General features: G+C 47.1%; 1 protein-coding gene across 1 annotated transcript in view; it reads left to right on the top strand.

The window, feature by feature from the left end:
• Nucleotides 1–2,453: 2,453 nt before the first annotated feature.
• EEFSEC (eukaryotic elongation factor, selenocysteine-tRNA specific) overlaps nucleotides 2,454–22,964 on the top strand; it is a 202,818-nt gene continuing 182,307 nt past the window's right edge. Inside the window, exon 1 of the mRNA XM_075321509.1 lies at nucleotides 2,454–2,755. Coding sequence (XP_075177624.1) covers nucleotides 2,476–2,755 — 280 coding nt within the window. The 5' untranslated portion in view covers nucleotides 2,454–2,475. The remainder of the gene's footprint in view (nucleotides 2,756–22,964) is intronic.

Here is a 22,964-nt window from a genome sequence, read left to right as displayed (position 1 = left end):
CCCTGAGTATTTTTTTTAATTCCAGAGATATAGGACTTTTTATTTCGTTGCTCACAGGATCCTCAGGGGCGTGTCTTAAGGTTACTTTGCAGTTTTACCCTGTGAGCCACACCCTTTTATAAAGATCATAAAAATTAGCACCAAATGAAAAAGCCCATATCTCTTGAACTGTATGGCAGATTTAAAGGAAACCTGTCGCGTCATTTTTCTATATAAAACTATATATATATATATATATATATATATATATATATATATATATATATTAAACAATGTCTTGTTAGTGATGCAATGTCCATCACTGATATGGTATTCTCAAGCAAAAGGTCCCGGTATTTATCTAAAAGAAAAAAGCACTTTTTATCCTTTGCTGCTCACTTTTCACACCTGCATCATATAGTGTCATATATACGTCGTATAGCCACTGACTCACAGCAGCTTCGGAGCATGCGCTTATATGAAATGAATCAGGGAACGTACAATCAGATTCAGTGTGCATGCCCGAGGAGCTGATGAAAAAACAAAAAAGGGAATACTCAGGAGAGCAGCAGTAATAAAATAAGTGCTGATAATGGCCTATTGTCACCTGGTGACTGGTCCTCTGACTTTTTGTTTATATGCAATGAGGGCTGGAGCATACTATGCAATAAGCAATGTCCACTGTTCACGTAGCTCTGATCGCACCAGTTTAACCTCTTAGACGCTGTTAATAACCCTGTCATGACAGCAGAGGAATGCCTGACGGCCCTTTGTACACCTATAAAGCGTCTGGCTTGGCTTCATAGGAGATAAGTAGTTTTACAACATGCTCCAACCTTACAGTGATTGTAATAAAAAGGTAAGAGAATAACAAAACAAAACAATATATATATATATTTTTACTTTTAATATATATATATATATATATATATATATATTGTTTTGTTTTGTTATTCTCTTATCTTTTTATTTATTTATTTATATAATGCAGAAAAATAGATATATATCTAAATAGAAAAGAAATATATTATATATCTAATATATATATATATATATATATATATATATATATTCTAGTTTTTTTTATTTTTAATATATATATATATGTATATATATATTAGATATATAATATATTTCTTTTTACTTAAATATATATCTATTTTTCTGTATTATATATAGGTATATATATTTATTATATATCATATATACCGAATATATATATTAGATATATAATATATTTCTCTTCTATTTAAATATGTATCTATTTTTCTGTATTATATATAGGTATATATGTATATATAAATATTTATTATATATATCATATAAATAATATATATTTATATATTCTAAAATAAAAAGGAGAAATAAATCTATATTTAAATATAAAGTACATAATATATAAATATATATACTGTACATATATTTTACTTTTTATATATATATATATATATATATATATATATATATATAATATATATATATATATATATAAACCAGCTGTGGTGCAATATCCTTCTAATCAGTCTCACCCGATTCCAATATGCAGAAAAAATGACAGCAGCAGTGCTGCCTTCATTTTTTTCTGTATATATATATATATATATATATATATATATATATATATACACACACATAATATATATATATATATATATATATATATATATTGGGACTCCAGCGTACTTTGGCGTAGTGTTGGGGCTCTGTTGCATTGATCAATTCAATAGCTAAATTTCTCTTTATTCATATGTTCATGGCAGTAATGCAGATTCCATTTTCATATTTTCATTCTTACACATAGCTATTGGATTTTTCATGTCAGTATTCACACAGCAGTTTCTGCTTTTCATGTATTCCCCTTACATATTCACTGGTGTGCATACCTTATCTCCATATATTGTGTATATATATATATATATATATATATATATATATATATATTATATATTTTTATAATATATATATTTTTTTGCATTTCATATATATATATATATATATATATATATATATATATATACATAGCACCTAATTAATATATATATATAAAATAAAAAAGAAATAATTATATGTTTAAATATAAAGTACATATATATAGATATTATAGTATCCTCTCTGTTCCTAAAGTGTAAACTAAAATCTAGAAAATAAAAATGTCAATATATTTGGTTTCCCCACCTGCATCACTGACTGGGCACACGAAATTTATCTTTGCCCCACACTGTGATTGACAAACCCAAATAACAAAACAATGTCAGAAGCTTTTTTGGGGGAGAGGGTGTCACCGCCTCCCAAAAAACATGTAATAAAATGAGATCAGAAATATTCTTGTTGCACCTGATGTTTTCTGAGTGATGGAGGGACTAGACATTAGACAAGCAAGATTCTTGTTTTTCCTTTCTGTATGAGGGAACTAAGTTCATCTGACTCTCGTTTCCGCCCGGGAGTGTTTAGTGACGCACCACGCGGAAGCAGAGCGTTTCACGCCGGAACGCATGCATGGCTGCTCTTGGGGAGACGCTGAACTTCAATGTCGGGGTGCTCGGGCACATTGACAGCGGGAAGACGTCCCTGGCCAAGGCGCTCAGCACCACGGCCTCCACCGCCGCCTTCGACAAGAACCCCCAGAGCCGGGAGCGGGGGATCACGCTGGACCTGGGCTTCTCCTCCTTCACCGTGCAGCCGCCGGAGCAGCTGAGACACACGGGGCACAGCAGGCTGCAGTTCACCCTGGTAGACTGCCCGGGCCATGCCTCCCTCATCAGGACCATCATCGGGGGTGAGTGTGGATGGGGGAGCGGTGCTTGTACATATGTTGACCAGGAGTAACCTGCCACAGCTGCGGGTCTGTTACATTGTAACAAAGTCTGAATTGGATACAACTGTATCAGTGCAGGCTGTCTAGACTGGATACAATTGTAACAAATTCTCAGCTGTTGGCAGTGACATTCCAGCAGTTTCCCTGTAGACAGCTGCTCTGCTGCCTGATATGCCTCCCCGGCGCTGGTCCCGTCCGCCTCCCCTGCGCTGGTCCCGTCCGCCTCCCCTGCGCTGGTCCCGTCCGCCTCCCCTGCGCTGGTCCCGTCCGCCTCCCCTGCGCTGGTCCCGTCCGCCTCCCCTGCGCTGGTCCCGTCCGCCTCCCCTGAGCTGGTCCCGTCCGCCTCCCCTGCGCTGGTCCCGTCCGCCTCCCCTGCGCTGGTCCCGTCCGCCTCCCCTGCGCTGGTCCCGTCCGCCTCCCCTGCGCTGGTCCCGTCCGCCTCCCCTGCGCTGGTCCCGTCCGCCTCCCCTGCGCTGGTCCCGTCCGCCTCCCCTGCGCTGGTCCCGTCCGCCTCCCCTGCGCTGTTCCCGTCCGCCTCCCCTGCGCTGTTCCCGTCCGCCTCCCCTGCGCTGGTCCCGTCCGCCTCCCCTGCGCTGTTCCCGTCCGCCTCCCCTGCGCTGTTCCCGTCCGCCTCCCCTGCGCTGTTCCCGTCCGCCTCCCCTGCGCTGTTCCCGTCCGCCTCCCCTGCGCTGTTCCCGTCCGCCTCCCCTGCGCTGTTCCCGTCCGCCTCCCCTGCGCTGTTCCCGTCCGCCTCCCCTGCGCTGTTCCCGTCCGCCTCCCCTGCGCTGGTCCCGTCCGCCTCCCCTGCGCTGGTCCCGTCCGCCTCCCCTGCGCTGGTCCCGTCCGCCTCCCCTGCGCTGGTCCCGTCCGCCTCCCCTGCGCTGGTCCCGTCCGCCTCCCCTGCGCTGGTCCCGTCCGCCTCCCCTGCGCTGGTCCCGTCCGCCTCCCCTGCGCTGGTCCCGTCCGCCTCCCCTGCGCTGGTCCCGTCCGCCTCCCCTGCGCTGGTCCCGTCCGCCTCCCCTGCGCTGGTCCCGTCCGCCTCCCCTGCGCTGGTCCCGTCCGCCTCCCCTGCGCTGGTCCCGTCCGCCTCCCCTGCGCTGGTCCCGTCTGCCCAATGTCCAGTATAAAGCCACCAGGACTATTAAAAAATAAAACCCAGCTGTCATCCCTCCTCTGGACTTGAGCGGTGGCTCCCTCGTCTGCCCCCGGTGTCTGTGGCCTCCCTGAGCTTCAGCCTCTTTATACGAGGGGTTAATCTTCACAGTGGGTGTAAACATCCCTAGAGGAGTCTTAAAGGGGTTTTCTTGTGTTTATACATAAAATAAAGCAGCCACAGAGGATAGCAGTCATGTAAAATAACAAAATCAGATCGTACCCCCGCTCCCCGACTCCTGCTGCTGTGCCGATCAATGTGGTTTTGGCTGCGGTATTGATGTCACATCAAGAATGTACATCACCACTGCAGGCAGTCACTGAGCTCATCTTCTCTGCTGAGTGATTGGCTGCAGCGGTGATGATAGTAGCAAAGTGAATCTATCCCCAAGTTTTTGCTGCCTCATCATAGCACAGTATAATGTAGGGACAGAGACCCTGATTCCTGTGTGGTGTCACTTACTGGGCTGCTTGCTGCAGTTTTGATAAAATCCCTGTTCTCTGTGCTGAAGATTTACCAGTTCTCTTAATGCTGAGCTCTGTATAACTCCGCCCACACCACTCGTGGCAGCTGTGTGCACTGTGCATAGGCAGAAAGATGACAATCAGTGCCCCATTAGGTTTCCATACTGCGCCGCCGCCTGTCTTGGATTTTGATATTTTTAGGGTAAAAAAAAAATAAAAATCTGACACAGCTGCTGTGGACTTTTTTTTTTTTCCTTTGCAGACCTTACTGTTGTATTTACTATTAAAATAGAAAAAATGTATATATCTTCTTTTAACCCCCATTTTATAATATGAATATCCCGGCCGCCATCGCTCATTACCCTCTTTGGCATTTTTTGATATTTTTTTTTTCCCACGGAAAGAAATCGAGGAGACAATGGTCCATTCTGTGAGGCCGCGAGTCTCTCCTGAGTGGGAGCGGGTCACGGTGACAAATCAATGAATCCTTCTTGAAGGCTCGTTCCCTCCTTTTGTTTTTTCATGAATTTAATCAGCTTCAGCCATCGTGTTTCTCTATTATTTTTTTCTTCTCGGTTTGTTCTTTCTGCCAACCTCAGTATTAAATGGCCTTAGACTGAGATGGGAATAGTCGGGGCAGAGAATGCGTGTCCCCTCCGCCGCCCATTGTTGGGGCCGTTATCGCTTAATTTATACTAATTGACGCTGGAACCCACTGGATCTAAAGGATCTAAGTCTTGTGAAAAATAAAATGAAAACATGGAGTAATATATAGACCACCATAGGCAGCGATGCATGTCGGGTGCTCTTAAAGGGATATTCCAGTTTGTCAAAGTAAAGCTTACGGGCAATGTCCTCCTTCGCGGTGACACTTTTCGGTTTTGAGCCAATGCATCTAAATTTTATCTATTTTTTTTTCTCTGCTGAAGATCTAGCAGTTATACAGAGCTCATGAATATGCTGGACTACCAAGGAGTCCTGTAATGATAATTACTGCTGATTAAACCATGATTTTATCAAAACTACACTAAGGCCTTTTTCACTCATCAGTTTTTTGCCATCAGACGCAATCTGGCGAATTGGGAAAAAAACAGATCCAGCGCCTGATCGTTTTTTTTCTCATAGACTTGTATTAGTGCCGGATTGCGACGCATGGCTTCACGTTTCATCCGTGGTCCGACGGATCCGGCAAAAATTGTCTGTGCGGCCACCGGAAGCAACGTCCAAAGAACGTTTTTTGGGACCGGCGAAAAAACGGAAGGCGACGGATCCAACGCCCCGTGTCGTTCCTCGCCCGCCCTGTCGTTCCTCGCCCGCCCTGTCGTTCCTCGCCCGCCCTGTCGTTCCTCGCCCGCCCTGTCGTTCCTCGCCCGCCCTGTCGTTCCTCGCCCGCCCTGTCGTTCCTCGCCCGCCCTGTCGTTCCTCGCCCGCCCTGTCGTTCCTCGCCCGCCCTGTCGTTCCTCGCCCGCCCTGTCGTTCCTCGCCCGCCCTGTCGTTCCTCGCCCGCCCTGTCGTTCCTCGCCCGCCCTGTCGTTCCTCGCCCGCCCTGTCGTTCCTCGCCCGCCGTCCCTCTCCATTTGATTCGATTTCTGCAGGTAATTATAGTACATCTGTCGGACTTCTCCAAGCCTAGAAGTAAACTTCCTAGGTGTATTGTTTGGAAATTGGAGTTCTGCATTTGTCGGCACATGGTGAATTTCTGCTGACCACGGCGGCCACCATCACTGGATAAGCTCAGCTCTTTAGGGCGCTGCACTGGTACAGTAACCACCCCGGCCCCCTCAGCGCAGGTCTCCGCTGATTTCTGCTCTTGGACATGTCTCCGCTGCCTGCAACAAATTAAGATTTTAAAGGGAATAAAGGAGGAGGACGGGATCAATGCCCCCGGTGATCTAATCTATCATATCTCCTGCCGTCTGTCTATTCACCGGCGCGGCTACTTTTTGGCCACGGATCAGAGAAGTCCCCTGATTAGGGCGAATGTCTTAGGGTAACTTAATTTCTAAGAGTTTTTGTTGTGCGTAATTCATGTTTGCCTGTCGGCCGGATGTCTGAGCCTCCGCTTCATCACATCGGTGATATGTACTAGGTACACTGCACACTATTGCTCATCATTTCTAGGATTTTTTGCATAAAAAAACCTTGCAAGATGCTACTGAAATAAATTGGTTCTTAAAAGGGTTGTCCAGTAAAAACGAACAAAAAAAACACCTTTACACATGTTTGTAGAGATTTTCTACCACTGTTTGCAGGGTCCTGCAGCCTCTAATGGGAGCTGTGCGCAGTACCGGAGAACAGCCACTATGTGGTGCACGGTGCAGCTCAGATCAGATCCAATGGGAGCTGTGCGCAGTACCGGAGAACGGCCACTATGTGGTGCTTAGAGCAGCTCAGATCACGGCCAATAGGAGCTGTACGCAATACCAGAGAACGGCCACTATGTGGTGCACAGAGCTGTGATGTGCCCGCACTGTACGTCTGACCAGCACTGGGACTGCAAGCAATTGATTGGTTGAGGAATCCCGAATACATCTGATATTGATGACCTAAGAGCTGAATAAACCCTTTAAGGTGAAAAGAAATAAAATATAATTATATATTTGTCTTATAATAATAATTAATAATACTAAGTGCCCAGATCACTCCCATTAGCTCTACTTATACTGGTTGACTGGCTCATTTCAGGACCTAAGCCAGCCCCCTTCTCTGTATATAAAGTAACCGTAACGTACAAGGGCGCTGACGTACCTACTGAAACATGTCAGTCAGCCTGCCACATTATTTCAGAGCTAAGCCTGCCCCCTTCACACATCATGGATGGCTTATTTTAGACCTAATCCAGCCCCCTTCACACAGCATGGACGGCTTATTTTACAGCTAAGCCTGCCCCCTTCACACAGCGTGGATGGCTTATTTCATAGCTAAGCTAGCCCCCTTCACACAGCATGGACGGCTTATTTCACAGCTAAGCCTGCCCCCTTCACACAGCGTGGATGGCTTATTTCATAGCTACGCCAGCCCCCTTCACACAAAATGGATGGCTTATTTCAGAGCTAAGCCTGCCCCCTTCACACAACATGGATGGCTTATTTCAGAGCTAAGCCTGCCCCCTTCACACAGCATGGATGGCTTATTTCAGAGCTAAGCCTGCCCCCTTCACACAGCATGGACGGCTTATTTCACAGCTAAGCCTGCCCCCTTCACACAGCGTGGATGGCTTATTTCATAGCTACGCCAGCCCCCTTCACACAGCGTGGATGGCTTATTTCAGAGCTAAGCCTGCCCCCTTCACACAGCATGGATGGCTTATTTCAGAGCTAAGCCTGCCCCCTTCACACAGCATGGATGGCTTATTTCACAGCTAAGCCTGCCCCCTTCACACAGCATGGATGGCTTATTTCAGAGCTAAGCCTGACCCCTTCACACAGCATGGATGGCTTATTTCAGAGCTAAGCCTGACCCCTTCACACAGCATGGATGGCTTATTTCGAAGCAAAGCCTGCCCCCTTCACACAGCATGGACGGCTTATTTCAGAGCTAAGCCTGCCCCCTTCACACAGCATGGATGGCTTATTTCAGAGCTAAGCCTGACCCCTTCACACAGCATGGATGGCTTATTTCAGAGCTAAGCCTGCCCCCTTCACACAGCATGGATGGCTTATTTCACAGCTAAGCCTGCCCCCTTCACACAGCATGGATGGCTTATTTCAGAGCTAAGCCTGCCCCCTTCACACAGCATGGATGGCTTATTTCAGAGCTAAGCCTGCCCCCTTCACACAGCATGGATGGCTTATTTCGAAGCAAAGCCTGCCCCCTTCACACAGCATGGACGGCTTATTTCAGAGCTAAGCCTGCCCCCTTCACACAGCATGGATGGCTTATTTCAGAGCTAAGCCTGCCCCCTTCACACAGCATGGATGGCTTATTTCAGAGCTAAGCCTGCCCCCTTCACACAGCATGGATGGCTTATTTCAGAGCTAAGCCTGCCCCCTTCACACAGCATGGATGGCTTATTTCAGAGCTAAGCCTGCCCCCTTCACACAGCATGGATGGCTTATTTCAGAGCTAAGCCTGCCCCCTTCACACAGCATGGATGGCTTATTTCGAAGCAAAGCCTGCCCCCTTCACACAGCATGGACGGCTTATTTCAGAGCTAAGCCTGCCCCCTTCACACAGCATGGATGGCTTATTTCAGAGCTAAGCCTGCCCCCTTCACACAGCATGGATGGCTTATTTCAGAGCTAAGCCTGCCCCCTTCACACAAAATGGATGGCTTATTTCAGAGCTAAGCCTGCCCCCTTCACACAGCATGGACGGCTTATTTCAGAGCTAAGCCTGCCCCCTTCACACAGCGTGGATGGCTTATTTCATAGCTACGCCAGCCCCCTTCACACAAAATGGATGGCTTATTTCAGAGCTAAGCCTGCCCCCTTCACACAACATGGATGGCTTATTTCAGAGCTAAGCCTGCCCCCTTCACACAGCATGGATGGCTTATTTCAGAGCTAAGCCTGCCCCCTTCACACAGCATGGACGGCTTATTTCACAGCTAAGCCTGCCCCCTTCACACAGCGTGGATGGCTTATTTCATAGCTACGCCAGCCCCCTTCACACAGCGTGGATGGCTTATTTCAGAGCTAAGCCTGCCCCCTTCACACAGCATGGATGGCTTATTTCAGAGCTAAGCCTGCCCCCTTCACACAGCATGGATGGCTTATTTCACAGCTAAGCCTGCCCCCTTCACACAGCATGGATGGCTTATTTCAGAGCTAAGCCTGACCCCTTCACACAGCATGGATGGCTTATTTCAGAGCTAAGCCTGACCCCTTCACACAGCATGGATGGCTTATTTCGAAGCAAAGCCTGCCCCCTTCACACAGCATGGACGGCTTATTTCAGAGCTAAGCCTGCCCCCTTCACACAGCATGGATGGCTTATTTCAGAGCTAAGCCTGACCCCTTCACACAGCATGGATGGCTTATTTCAGAGCTAAGCCTGCCCCCTTCACACAGCATGGATGGCTTATTTCACAGCTAAGCCTGCCCCCTTCACACAGCATGGATGGCTTATTTCAGAGCTAAGCCTGCCCCCTTCACACAGCATGGATGGCTTATTTCAGAGCTAAGCCTGCCCCCTTCACACAGCATGGATGGCTTATTTCGAAGCAAAGCCTGCCCCCTTCACACAGCATGGACGGCTTATTTCAGAGCTAAGCCTGCCCCCTTCACACAGCATGGATGGCTTATTTCAGAGCTAAGCCTGCCCCCTTCACACAGCATGGATGGCTTATTTCAGAGCTAAGCCTGCCCCCTTCACACAGCATGGATGGCTTATTTCAGAGCTAAGCCTGCCCCCTTCACACAGCATGGATGGCTTATTTCAGAGCTAAGCCTGCCCCCTTCACACAGCATGGATGGCTTATTTCAGAGCTAAGCCTGCCCCCTTCACACAGCATGGATGGCTTATTTCGAAGCAAAGCCTGCCCCCTTCACACAGCATGGACGGCTTATTTCAGAGCTAAGCCTGCACACAGCATGGATGGCTTATTTCGAAGCAAAGCCAGCCCCCTTCACACAGCATGGATGAACTATTTCTCTTTCAGAGCTAAGCCTGCCCCCTTCTCTTTTTGGCCATTGGTTTGGCATAGATTCTCTGTCTACAGTTTCTCCAGTCTTTAGAATGGGGACATCTCATAAGCTTTAATCAGTCTGATTAGGGGGTAAACAACGAGGCTGTGCCTGATTCCCCCCCACTCACCCCCCCCCCCCCCCCTCCAGTCCCTGCACCTCTGGACTGCAGCCCCAGCACACACAGGGTTAAACAATATCCTTCCTGCAGAGACTTCACATGAAATATTATCCCAGCATAGGAGCTTTTCTCGGTCACATTCATTGTCTGTTTTAATCACTTCTCATTTTCCAGACCTCCGCTTGCTGTCAGTGAATGGATAATCTGCTTGTTCCTGATGACGTTGAGTTGTGTCCAGTCCGGATGTTCCTTAGATACAATGTAACAGACTTGTGCCGGGATATTCCATCTCTAGACAATAGCGCCCCCTGTGTAAGAACTCTGCATGGGCCCCTCTTGTGCCATCACTCTTTATGGAGCACCTAATTATTCCTCCCTAACGATCCCCCTGTGATTGTGCCCTTATATCCCACCTAATTGGTAGAAGGAATCTCCTCTATGGCTGTCGCTACACTGCCACTTTTTGCATCGATGCCCATTGATTTTAACTAAGTGGCAACTGCCATCCATCCATTTGCATACAATCCTGTGCATTGCTTTGGATGGCAGCAGCAGCTAAATAGTTAAAATCAATCAGTATCGCTGTAAAAATCACAGTCGCAGCACATATTGCACCAGTGGCCGCCCCTCCCCTGCTGAGGGGGTTGACCTCTGAGCCCCTCACTTAATCCTAAAAAAAGGGGGTCTAAATGCTGCGTCACTTGTACTATTTTTCCTCTGAACATGTGGGTGTATGAGACCAACAGCTCCACCCATTTAAAGGGGATATCCACTTCATTAGGTTAGTTTTAAAGTGGACCCCAAGATACAGAAAGATAAAATCCACGAGTCTCCTGGCTTCTGCTGCTGGTGGCGGTGGTGATGGGGGTTTCTGTTGATTGACTGCAGTGGTCACTTGATGCCCCCACCTGGAGACTGAACGGGGGCACTGGCAGCCGCATGTAGGAGCGGCGGTGGTCTAGTGGTTGAGAATGTGTTTTGTTTATTTTTACATATATTTTGGGACCATAATGGATTGAAGATTTTTTTTATTACATTTTTTTTTAAAGGGAATCATCACCAGGTTTTTCTCCCCTGTCAGAGAGCAGTATAATGTAGGGGTAGAGACCCTGATTCCAGCGATGTGTCACTTACTGAGCTGTTTGCTGTCATTTTGATAAAATCAATGTGAATATGCTGGACTAGTCCTATAATGATGATCCACTGCTGATTTAAACAGTGATTTTATCAAAACTTCACTAAGCAGCCCAGTAAATGACACATCGCTGGAATCAGGATAGCTGCCCCTGCATTATGCTGCTATCAGATTAGGTAGCAAAAACCTGGTGACAGATTCCCTTTAAAGAGAATCAACCAGCAGGATTTTTTACAAACATTGATTTTATCAAAATGACAGCAAACAGCCCAATAAGTGACACATCGCTGGAATCAGGATCTCTGCCCCTACATTATGCTATCATCAGATTAGGTAGCAAAAACCTGGTGACAGATTCCCTTTAAAGAGAATCAACCAGCAGGATTTTTCTACAAACATTGATTTTATCAAAATGACAGCAAACAGCCCAATAAGTGACACATCGCTGGAATCAGGATCTCTGCCCCTACATTATGCTATCATCAGATTAGGTAGCAAAAACCTGGTGACAGATTCCCTTTAAATAGGAGTGCACAACAGGTGGCTGTGAAAATCTCTGTGCATGAAGAAAACAGTGACGGGGTCTCGCTTAATTCTCAGGATCACTGGGGGTCTCGTTGATCAGAAAGTGCTGACGCATTAGCGCTGGTTACGCTCCGCGCCCCCCTTTGCCGTTTTCTCCTTTACAGAGGTGAATGACCACCTGCTGCCCAGAGAGCTCCTTTTCTGCCTACATTTCCCTGAATGGCCGGGTGACCAGGGTTAACATTGGGGATCTCAGAGACGGACCCCATTAGTGTTCGATCCGCGTCCTTTTTTTCCCCCCAGCACGTAAAGGGTTAAAGAAAATCTTTAGATTAGGAGAGTAAATTCCAGAAATAATTGGAGGGTATCGTTTTTTCCTGTCCCTGAACGATTTCTGTGTGCAGAGTTCACCGTGCGTATGTTTCCACTTTCCAGCTAAGATCTATAAGGCTGCGCTCCGTTCACTGCCTGATACCGGGCGGCAAGGTTCCATTTTTTTTTTTTTTTTTAGTTTTTCCCCTTGAACTCTTGTAAATGCCCGAGGGAGACAAGATTAAGGGCAGCGGGTGTATCCAATGCATCTGTGCGGAGGTATTTAACCAGGTGACGCAATGATGGAGCAAAACAGACGGAGCCCAGAGATCAAGGGATGAGTAACCTCATTAGTGGAGTTCAGGACCGGGCCAGTATCGGAAGGGGATTATTCGAGACGTTTCCTAATTCCGTAATGTTGTGGGGTCAGGAAAGAGACAAAGCCGCCGCAGATCCTGGATGAGAACGACCGCGATATTGGAAAATGCAAAGCCGGCCACATGTACGGGCGGCCAATCAGAGTCCGGTTCGGAGTCAAAAGCAGCAATCTGACAGATTAAGTGGAGGGGTATTCCCTCTTCATAAACTGATAGCCTATGGCTAGGATTTGCCACCACTTTTTAATATTGGATTGTGTGACCTCATGGCCACCTGCTCTGCTGATACTACCTTCACAAGTAACTCCGGAAAATCTGGGTAGGTGTCATGATCCAGATCTGTATTGGCCACTGTGGTTTGATTATCTCTCCCAGCTCCAGCCTGGTTATGGCAAGGGTTAACTCCTTCTTGCCTCACTCTGGTTTCCGGGACACTATATCCTGGTGCTGCACCTCCGGTTCAGTGCCAGTGATAGTTTATGCTCTGCAGCGTATGTTACTGGCTCTGGTGAGTTACCTAATCTGTCCTGCCTGCCTGCTACATTGTTCTGACCCGTACTCTCCTTGTTCGTCCGTCTATTCCGATCCCTGACTAACTGCTCATTTCTACTGTGTACCCTTCCCTGTCTGTCTTTTTCCACTCCGGACCTGTTTGTCCTCCTCCCTTGTTTGTACTTTGACTTCCCGGCATCTGACCTGTATCCTTGTTCCTAACTCTGTCTCTCCCCCCGGCTTCCAACCTTTGGCTATCACCTGACCACGATTTGATTATGCCTGTGCTATTGACGAGACCTCCTGTTGCAGACCTGGTTTACTGACTACTCTACTGCCCTCTGGTGGTTTGCCTGCTAACTGCACACTGAAGCTTCACTGCTTGTAGCTATAGCGTCTCCCTTAGTACAGTGTGACAGTAGGTTTTCAGAAAGCGCTGAGCCACTAAGTTAAACACGTGGGCCAGGCATGATACGTGTGCAAGCTTGCCAAGCTTTAGAGCTGCCACAAAGGTACGGTCAAGCCTGGTTGTAGGTAGCGGCCAGAGCCATAGATCTGTCTGGTCTGCTATAACTTTCCACAACTCTGTGGCGGTGCGCTGTTTGTCACCTAAAGAAATTAGTTTTAGCAGAGCCTGTTGCCGCTTCACCAAGGCAATGTTTGCAGCTTGTTACTGATATGGACGACAATTCGGACTTGGAGGTTGATGAGGGAGTTCAGGAACAGGTGAAGGAGGTGGGAGGAACCCTGAAGGATCTGGGACCTGCTATTCTAGGTGTCGGTAGTGTATGTGCCGTCCTAGGGTCCGACTCGGTCCCGGCCTCCACAAGGTTCACCCAGTGTGCCGTCAGGGAAATCTAGTGTCCCTGGCCATATGCAATTGTCCACATATCGGTGGTTAAGTGGACCTTCCCAGTAACTGTGTTGGTCTTGATCAAGGCACTGGTGATGTTATGGGGCACGTGCTGGTGTAAAGTGGAGAGGGCACACCAGAAGAAATAGTGGTGGCCTTTAACCAAGTATCGAGGGATGGCTGCCTCCATGAGGTTGTGAAGAACCTCAGTGTCCACAAGCCTAAGCGGCAACATTTCCAGGATCAGCAGTCTGGAAATCTGCCCTTTTTAGTGTTTGGGCTTGTGGGTGGCTGGATATTTCTGCTTGCGTTCCAAGGCCTGGGGTAGAGAAAGTGAACGCTGCGCTGGGACTGGGAAGTGGAAGTGGACGTGGCTGTGAATGTGCAACGACAGATTTAGGGTGGGAGTCATCCGCGCCTGCGTCCTGGACAGTGGATTGGCAAGGATGTTCCACAGGGGAAGAGGCGGTGGTGTTTCTGCAGGCACTGATTGTGGATTCAGACGTTCGGCCCTCCTAGTCGGGTGCTTTGATGACATGTGTTTGGGCATGCTGGTGGTGGTCAGTCTGGTAGTGGTCAGGCCTGTTGATATTGGTACGGCACAGGTTGCAAATATCTTTATTTTTTTTTTATCGTCTCATCTACACCTTCTTGAAAAAAGTGCCAGGCTGGCAAACACCGAACCCTTGGCCTGGGAGCTTGCCATGTGTGGGTTCTCTGGGGACCCCACTGCCTTTTGCGCTGCGGATACCTCCCCTCTGCACTGCGGTGTATGCCACCTTGCCAGGTTGGGTCAGTGACTTAATCGTCCACCACCTCGTCTTCCACTTCCAAACTCTGGTCCTCCACCTTGCTGTTCCATACTGTCGTCTTCTTCTGATCGAGGCTGGTCAAATCTTTGGGCATCGCTACAAACGCTCTCCTCATGTCCCTCTTGAAATTATCAGGGCGAGAGGCCAGAATCAATAAATGGAAATGTGAAGAGCGTCCGAATGTGGGATCACTTGTCTCTTGGGACTCATCATGGTGGGAGGAAGGAGGATCAGGGTGAGGATTATGTGGTCTAGATCCTTGGCTAATGAGACTGGACCATGTGGAAGACAGGGTGGTGCTCGGAAACATACTGGAAGCATTATCTGCCATCCAACCGGCTAACTATTTGCACTATTTTGGCTTCAAGAGTGCTGTCCTGTGCCCCTCTGCAAAGTGGAGCTGAAAACTAGGACTCGTGGATGAGTGTGTTACTTGTGCTTCCGCAGAAAACACAGTTTTACCTGTCCCACGGGCTCTGCATGCACCATCAGCTGCACGTCCACTTCCCTGTCCCTTTCCACGTGCCTTGCGCACATTAAATTAGGTAGATGTTATAGGTCTACAAAGTTTACGGTATTAATAGGAAATAGAATAAATGTAGCCCTGAGAAGGGATTTTTGGTTTTAGGGTGAAGCAGCAAGGACTGTAAGGCTATAATCCCTGCCTATATGCCCCTAATGCCAACCTATCCCTCTTACAGCTATCCCTGCACTGTTTCCGGGGTAGTGCGTGCCGAACGTTGCACCAGTGGGTCTTATATAGACCCGATGACTTGTTGCTTGCTGCTGGCCAATCACAGTAACGCCAGTAGCCAACATGCATTACTATGATTGGTAATGCCAGTAGCCATTGGCATTACCGTGATTGGCATGCAATGCCTGCATGTTTTGTGGTTGAAAAACAGCTGCAAAACATGCGGAGCAGGCACTCCAGCATGGCACTTGAGTACCTGCGATACTTGATCGAGTACCGAGCATGCCCGAGCACCCCGATGCTCAATCGAGTATCGAGCAGTGGTGAGCTCGCTTGGCCATCACTAAGGTCAGCTGGTCTTAAAGGTCCTATGATTTAGGACAGCTGAGTCCAAAACGCGTCAAGTGTGCATGTCCTGGATTAATTTTTATTTTTATCCTCATGCAATAATTTTTTAACTTTTTTTGTGTGCTGGATCGTATTACTACTTTCTCATATTTTGTGATTGCTAGTCCTGGAGATACAAGCATCAACCTCAGAACCTATGGGTAATTTTGGGACATTGTGGTGATATGATATACTACTACTTTATTTGAACTAATATTTGAAATGGTTCATAATTCCCTCTACCTTGACTAAAGCCACAGTTCCAACTGCCGAAAAAGCAGTCCCAAATCAGTCCTCCACCATGACTCACTGTGGGTATGGTGATCTTTTGGTGATTTGCTTTGCACCAAACATACCTCTTGGAATTATGGGCAGAATGTTTCACCTTGGTTTCATCGTATTGTAATTTGTTTTCCCACATAATGCAGATTTTGGCAAACCATAGCCAGGTTTGAACTTTTTTCTAAGTAAGAAAAGGCTTTCTTGTTGCCACCTTACCCCATACACCAGACATATAAAGAATACAGGAGATTGTTGTCACATGCAGTCCACAACCAGTACTTCCTGCAGCTCCTTTTAAGGCTGGTTTCGGCCTCATGGCAGTCTGCCAAAGAAATTTTACTTCTAGTCTATTAATTTTTGAGGGACATCCACTTTTAGGTAATGTCAATGTTGTGCCTACATTAAGCCATTTCTTGATGACATCTTCGATGTCCATGGTAGATCTAATGCCTAGTAGATTTTTTTTGTTCCCTTTTCCTGACTGATATTTAACAATGAGATCCCTTTGCTGTGTTGTCGGCTGTTCATGGACCATGGCTTCTGCGGAAAAGTGCAATTTTCCCTGAGGTTAATCCGAATCTCTATAAATGATTGCTGCTGTGCTCTTAATATTATGTAACATGCGGGTAAATGTGATAATGCTCTATTTCTGAACTTAACCACATCCCCAATTATAAGAGGGTGTTCACACTTATGCAACCACATTATATTACATTTTATTTTTATTTTCCCTCTCAAAATGATTTGTACAGATTATGGGTGACATCAAAGGTGGAAAAAAATCTGAAATGTATTCTTCTTGGTAGGTAGAATTTTCTTTTAACATGACATAAAGCTAGAACTCTAATAGGGGTGTGTAAACTTTTTTGTGTATCCTCTGTGGAAATCAAATGGTGCACAATTTGTAACAAAACCCACAATTTTTTTTTTAGCCTAAAATGCAGCGGTGTAGCAAAAATATATGACATAAAAATGCCTCTAAAGGTGTCAAGTCATGGGGACAAGAAGATGTATGCAACCTGTTGGAGTACACTGCAGCCAGCTCTGCCGGCTGACAACAGGGAGCAATAGATTACATTCAGGGGCATGAGAAATTGGGTGGGTGTAGGATAGACTTGGGTGGGTATAGGATAGACTTGGGTGGGGGTGTAGGATAGACTTGGGTGGGAGTGTAGGATAGACTTGGGGGTGGGTGTTGGATAGACTTGGTTGGGGGTGTAGGATAGACTTGGCGGTGGGTGTTGGATAGACTTGGGGGTGGGTGTTGGATAGACTTGGGGGTGGGTGTTGGATAGACTTGGGGGTGGGTGTTGGATAGACTTGGGGGTGGGTGTTGGATAGACTTGGGTGGGGGTGTAGTATAGACTTGGGTGTGGGTGTAGGATAGACTTGGGGGTGGGTGTTGGATAGACTTGGGGGTGGGTGTAGGATAGACTTGGGGGTGGGTGTAGGATAGACTTGGGGGTGGGTGTAGGATAGACTTGGGGGTGGGTGTAGGATAGACTTGGGGGTGGGTGTAGGATAGACTTGGGGGTGGGTGTAGGATAGACTTGGGGGTGGGTGTAGGATAGACTTGGGGGTGGGTGTAGGATAGACTTGGGGGTGGGTGTAGGATAGACTTGGGGGTGGGTGTAGGATAGACTTGGGGGTGGGTGTAGGATAGACTTGGGGGTGGGTGTAGGATAGACTTGGGGGTGGGTGTAGGATAGACTTGGGGGTGGGTGTAGGATAGACTTGGGGGTGGGTGTAGGATAGACTTGGGGGTGGGTGTAGGATAGACTTGGGGGTGGGTGTAGGATAGACTTGGGGGTGGGTGTAGGATAGACTTGGGGGTGGGTGTAGGATAGACTTGGGGGTGGGTGTAGGATAGACTTGGGGGTGGGTGTAGGATAGACTTGGGGGTGGGTGTTGGATAGACTTGGGGGTGGGTGTTGGATAGACTTGGGGGTGGGTGTTGGATAGACTTGGGGGTGGGTGTAGGATAGACTTGGGGGTGGGTGTAGGATAGACTTTGGGGGTGGGTGTAGGATAGACTTGGGGGTGGGTGTAGGATAGACTTGGGGGTGGGTGTAGGATAGACTTGGAGGTGGGTGTAGGATAGACTTGGGGGTGGATGTTGGATAGACTTGGGGGTGGGTGTAGGATAGACTTGGGGGTGGGTGTAGGATAGACTTGGGGGTGGGTGTAGGATAGACTTGGGGGTGGGTGTAGGATAGACTTGGGGGTGGGTGTTGGATAGACTTGGGGATGGGTGTTGGATAGACTTGGGGGTGGGTGTAGGATAGACTTGGGGATGGGTGTTGGATAGACTTGGGGGTGGGTGTTGGATAGACTTGGGGGTGGGTGTTGGATAGACTTGGGGGTGGGTGTTGGATAGACTTGGGGGTGGGTGTTGGATAGACTTGGGTTGGTGTTGGATAGATGGGTGGGGGTTGAATAGACTTGAGTGGGTTCAGCAATAGTCCTAAAATAACCCACCTGCCTGCACCGTTGGCCGGTATCACCAGGGGGCGTTGTGCCCACAGCAGGTTAATCTCTTCCTGGAATGCCAGGGTTCAGGAGGTCGGGACAATTATTTGACCCCCTTGTCCTCTCGGCATTTTGTACGGACACTGCTCATCTGACATTGGTTGGCTTCCAGATCAGAAGCACAGACTTGTACTTTTTGGGATCTGTCCAAACAGCTGCGTGGTGATGATGGCCCCCGTCCCATCCATCACCCCCTGACCAGGTCATACACGTTCCACCGTGACCTTACTGGGATGGCATACAGCTGGTTGAAAACCAATATGGCCTCCTTTTTATATCTCCAAACTTTCCCTGGCAAGCGCGGACATATCATTGGTGAAACCAGTGCACAGGGGCCCAAGAAGTAACGGGGCCAATTTCTATCTCCAAAGTAGGTGGATTTTTTTGTGCATTATGATAAATTGTTGGACTGAAAATGTTTTTGGACAGGGGCCCTTTTTTGCCTGTCTCCGCCAGTGGCCCCCTGGTGTTGACTTTTCTCCGGAGCCCGCGGTATTTCAGTGCAAAATCGCACCCACGACCGAAGCCACCGAACTGTCAGCAATGGCCGGAGCGCAGTCCTGGTGCCTCGTAGCCAGATCTGTGTCATCATAGTCCAAATTTTACCCTAAACCTGACTCCCCCCGGCCTCGCACGGGCCACAGATGAAATATCAGAAGCTGCTGAAATGTCAACGACAATAATTGTTTCCTCCCTTCATGTACATCAGGTCGATCATCAAAGGCCCCTGTGGCAGCGAGGAATTCCCAGGCGGCGATGCAGGGGCCGAGGTGATTGACAGCCGGGACCCCGCGTACTGGATTTCACCGCGGACCTTGTCTGCTATCCGCCGGCGAACTACTGGTTACAAAAGTTTATTTTCTGCAAAAAAACCCCCAAAACTTTTAGCTTGGGGCAACCACCATTATCAGGAATTCCGAATTATCTGGTATTCTGGACTATTGGACAGAGCTTATTGAAGGGCTAGAAAAAGCCCAAAATGTGACTTTTTTTGTGTTTTTTTTCTCAATTAGTTTTTTTTCTTTTTTTATGGTTCAGAACAATTTCTGGGTCCAAAAAAGCCCCCAAAACTCAAGAAACCTCATTAAAAGTTACAATAACTGGAGCACGCAAACTTTTCCCAACTTTTGTAAATTAGGATTCTGTACGCAGGAGGTAGTGAAGGGGTTAATGCCGTCATATTTTCCCCCCCAGTTACACTTTTTTGGATCGTTTTTCAGAACTTTCACCAAACATTAGAATTTAGACCCGAGAAGGGGGGGGAGAGACGGCATCCGATCCGCGATTCAGACCCCGAAAGATTAAAGTCACGAGCGGAGACAGGCGACTGTTTTCTTAATAACTGAAAACACAAGCCGGGGTCTGAATGTGCTCATTGTTAGGTGGGGAGGGGTCGGCAGCGAGACAGGACAGGCTGGCGACACGGCTGCCGCCCCATTTACACCAAACCGGGGGGGATCCGTCACATTACCCTGGAAAAGAAAGACTTCTGAGCCTCGTAGGAGGAGAACAATACGCCGGGGTCATCTAGATGTCCACACGGGAGAGGTTTTCCCTGATCCCCTTTCTTATTTATTTATAAGCGGTTTGTTCGTTTTTGTTTGTTTCTTTTTTCTTTTTTTTATTAGCAGTTTATTGGATTTTTTAATTTAATTTTATTTTATTTTCTATATTATTATTTATTTATTTTTTTTAATCTATTTTACTTTTTCCCCAGAAATTATTTTGCAATAAAAAAAAAAAAATCAAGAAAAACATGTCTTTTTTCTTTTTGAAACAGCGCCACATCTCTCCGTTGGTTGGGTCTGGTATTGCAGTTTAGATCCATTGCAGAGGAACCAAAGACATTTAAAAGGGTATTCTCCCAAGATCGATAGTTATCAGCTATCCATAATCTAATGCTTCCTGGGGGTCTGAACGCCTGCGAATGGAGCGAACAGAGAGCGTGTGCTCCTGCACTAGATGCGACTGTCGGAGAAAGCCGAGTACAGTGCTCCGTTATTTCCGTCCCTCCTATTGGCGTTATTTCCACCCGTCCTATTGGCGTTATTTCCACCCGTCCTATTGGCGTTATTTCCACCCGTCCTATTGGCGTTATTTCCACCCGTCCTATTGGCGTTATTTCCACCCGTCCTATTGGCGTTATTTCCACCCGTCCTATTGGCGTTATTTCCACCCGTCCTATTGGCGTTATTTCCACCCGTCCTATTGGCGTTATTTCCACCCGTCCTATTGGCGTTATTTCCACCCGTCCTATTGGCGTTATTTCCACCCGTCCTATTGGCGTTATTTCCACCCGTCCTATTGGCGTTATTTCCACCCGTCCGATTGGCGTTATTTCCACCCGTCCGATTGGCGTTATTTCCACCCGTCCGATTGGCGTTATTTCCATCCCTCCGATTGGCGTTATTTCCATCCCTCCGATTGGCGTTATTTCCATCCCTCCTATTGGCGTTATTTCCATCCCTCCTATTGCCGTTATTTCCATCCCTCCTATTGCCGTTATTTCCATCCTTCCCATTGTCATTCATATTGCATTCTGCAGAGCCCTATTTTCATGATTGGTGGTGGTCCCAGTGCTCGGATCCCAAGTGATCAATACATCATCCCCTGCTGCCCCCATGATCACAACTGTGACATGTATCTCTAACCAAACAAGTGCTGTGGTAGCCTGCAAAATTTGTTTTTTTCCCCCCATAATTTACTTATTTTTTTATACTCCTTGAGTGGTGGGTTCCTTCTGACAATCTAAGCCAATTAGATAAGCTCCTCCTCCCCTCTCACAGCATACACACTGAGGGAGAGATGGTGAGATACTGCAGCTGCATCTCCCTCCTCCCCCTTTTTTTAAAAAAAAATAAAAATTAAAAAATATATATATATATATATATATTTTTTTTTTAATTTTTATTTTTTTTTAAAAAAATAAACACACAGTGCCTACAAGTAGTATTCAACCCCCTGCAGATTTAGCAGGTTTGATAAGATGCAAATAAGTTACAGCCTGCAAACTTCAAACAAGAGCAGGATTTATTAACAGATGCATAAATCTTACAAACCAACAAGTTATGTTGCTCAGTTAAATTTTAATAAATTTTCAACATAAAAGTATGGGTCAATTATTATTCAACCCCTAGGTTTAATATTTTGTGGAATAACCCTTGTTTGCAATTACAGCTAATAATCGTCTTTTATAAGACCTGATCAGGCCGGCACAGGTCTCTGGAGTTATCTTGGCCCACTCCTCCATGCAGATCTTCTCCAAGTTATCTAGGTTCTTTGGGTGTCTCATGTGGACTTTAATCTTGAGCTCCTTCCACAAGTTTTCAATTGGGTTAAGGTCAGGAGACTGACTAGGCCACTGCAACACCTTGATTTTTTTCCCTCTTGAACCAGGCCTTGGTTTTCTTGGCTGTGAGCTTTGGGTCGTTGTCTTGTTGGAAGATGAAATGACGACCCATCTTAAGATCCTTGATGGAGGAGCGGAGGTTCTTGGCCAAAATCTCCAGGTAGGCCGTGCTATCCATCTTCCCATGGATGCGGACCAGATGGCCAGGCCCCTTGGCTGAGAAACAGCCCCACAGCATGATGCTGCCACCACTATGCTTGACTGTAGGAATGGTATTCTTGGGGTCGTATGCAGTGCCATCCAGTCTCCAAACGTCATGTGTGTGGTTGGCACCAAAGATCTCGATCTTGGTCTCATCAGACCAGAGAACCTTGAACCAGTCTGTCTCAGAGTCCTCCAAGTGATCATGAGCAAACTGTAGACGAGCCTTGACATGACGCTTTGAAAGTAAAGGTACCTTACGGGCTCGTCTGGAACGGAGACCATTGCGGTGGAGTACGTTACTTATGGTATTGACTGAAACCAATGTCCCCACTGCCATGAGATCTTCCCGGAGCTCCTTCCTTGTTGTCCTTGGGTTAGCCTTGACTCTTCGGACATGCCTGGCCTCGGCACGGGAGGAAACTTTCAAAGGCTGTCCAGGCCGTGGAAGGCTAACAGTAGTTCCATAAGCCTTCCACTTCCGGATGATGCTCCCAACAGTGGAGACAGGTAGGCCCAACTCCTTGGAAAGGGTTTTGAACCCCTTGCCAGCCTTGTGACCCTCCACGATCTTGTCTCTGATGGCCATGGAATGGTCCTTTGTCTTTCCCATGTTGACCAAGTATGAGTGCTGTTCACAAGTTTGGGGAGGGTCTTAATTAGTCAGAAAAGGCTGGAAAAAGAGATAGTTAATCCAAACATGTGAAGCTCATTGTTCTTTGTGCCTGAAATACTTCTTAATACTTTAGGGGAACCAAACAGAATTCTGGTGGTTTGAGGGGTTGAATAATAAATGACCCTCTGAATAAACGTCTCAATTTAAAAAAAAAAAAACAAAAAAAAAAAGAAATAACATT

This window comes from Anomaloglossus baeobatrachus, chromosome 8, assembly GCF_048569485.1.
Source record: "Anomaloglossus baeobatrachus isolate aAnoBae1 chromosome 8, aAnoBae1.hap1, whole genome shotgun sequence".
Classification (NCBI taxonomy): Eukaryota; Metazoa; Chordata; class Amphibia; order Anura; family Aromobatidae; genus Anomaloglossus; species Anomaloglossus baeobatrachus.
This window is presented reverse-complemented; position numbering and strand designations above follow the sequence as displayed.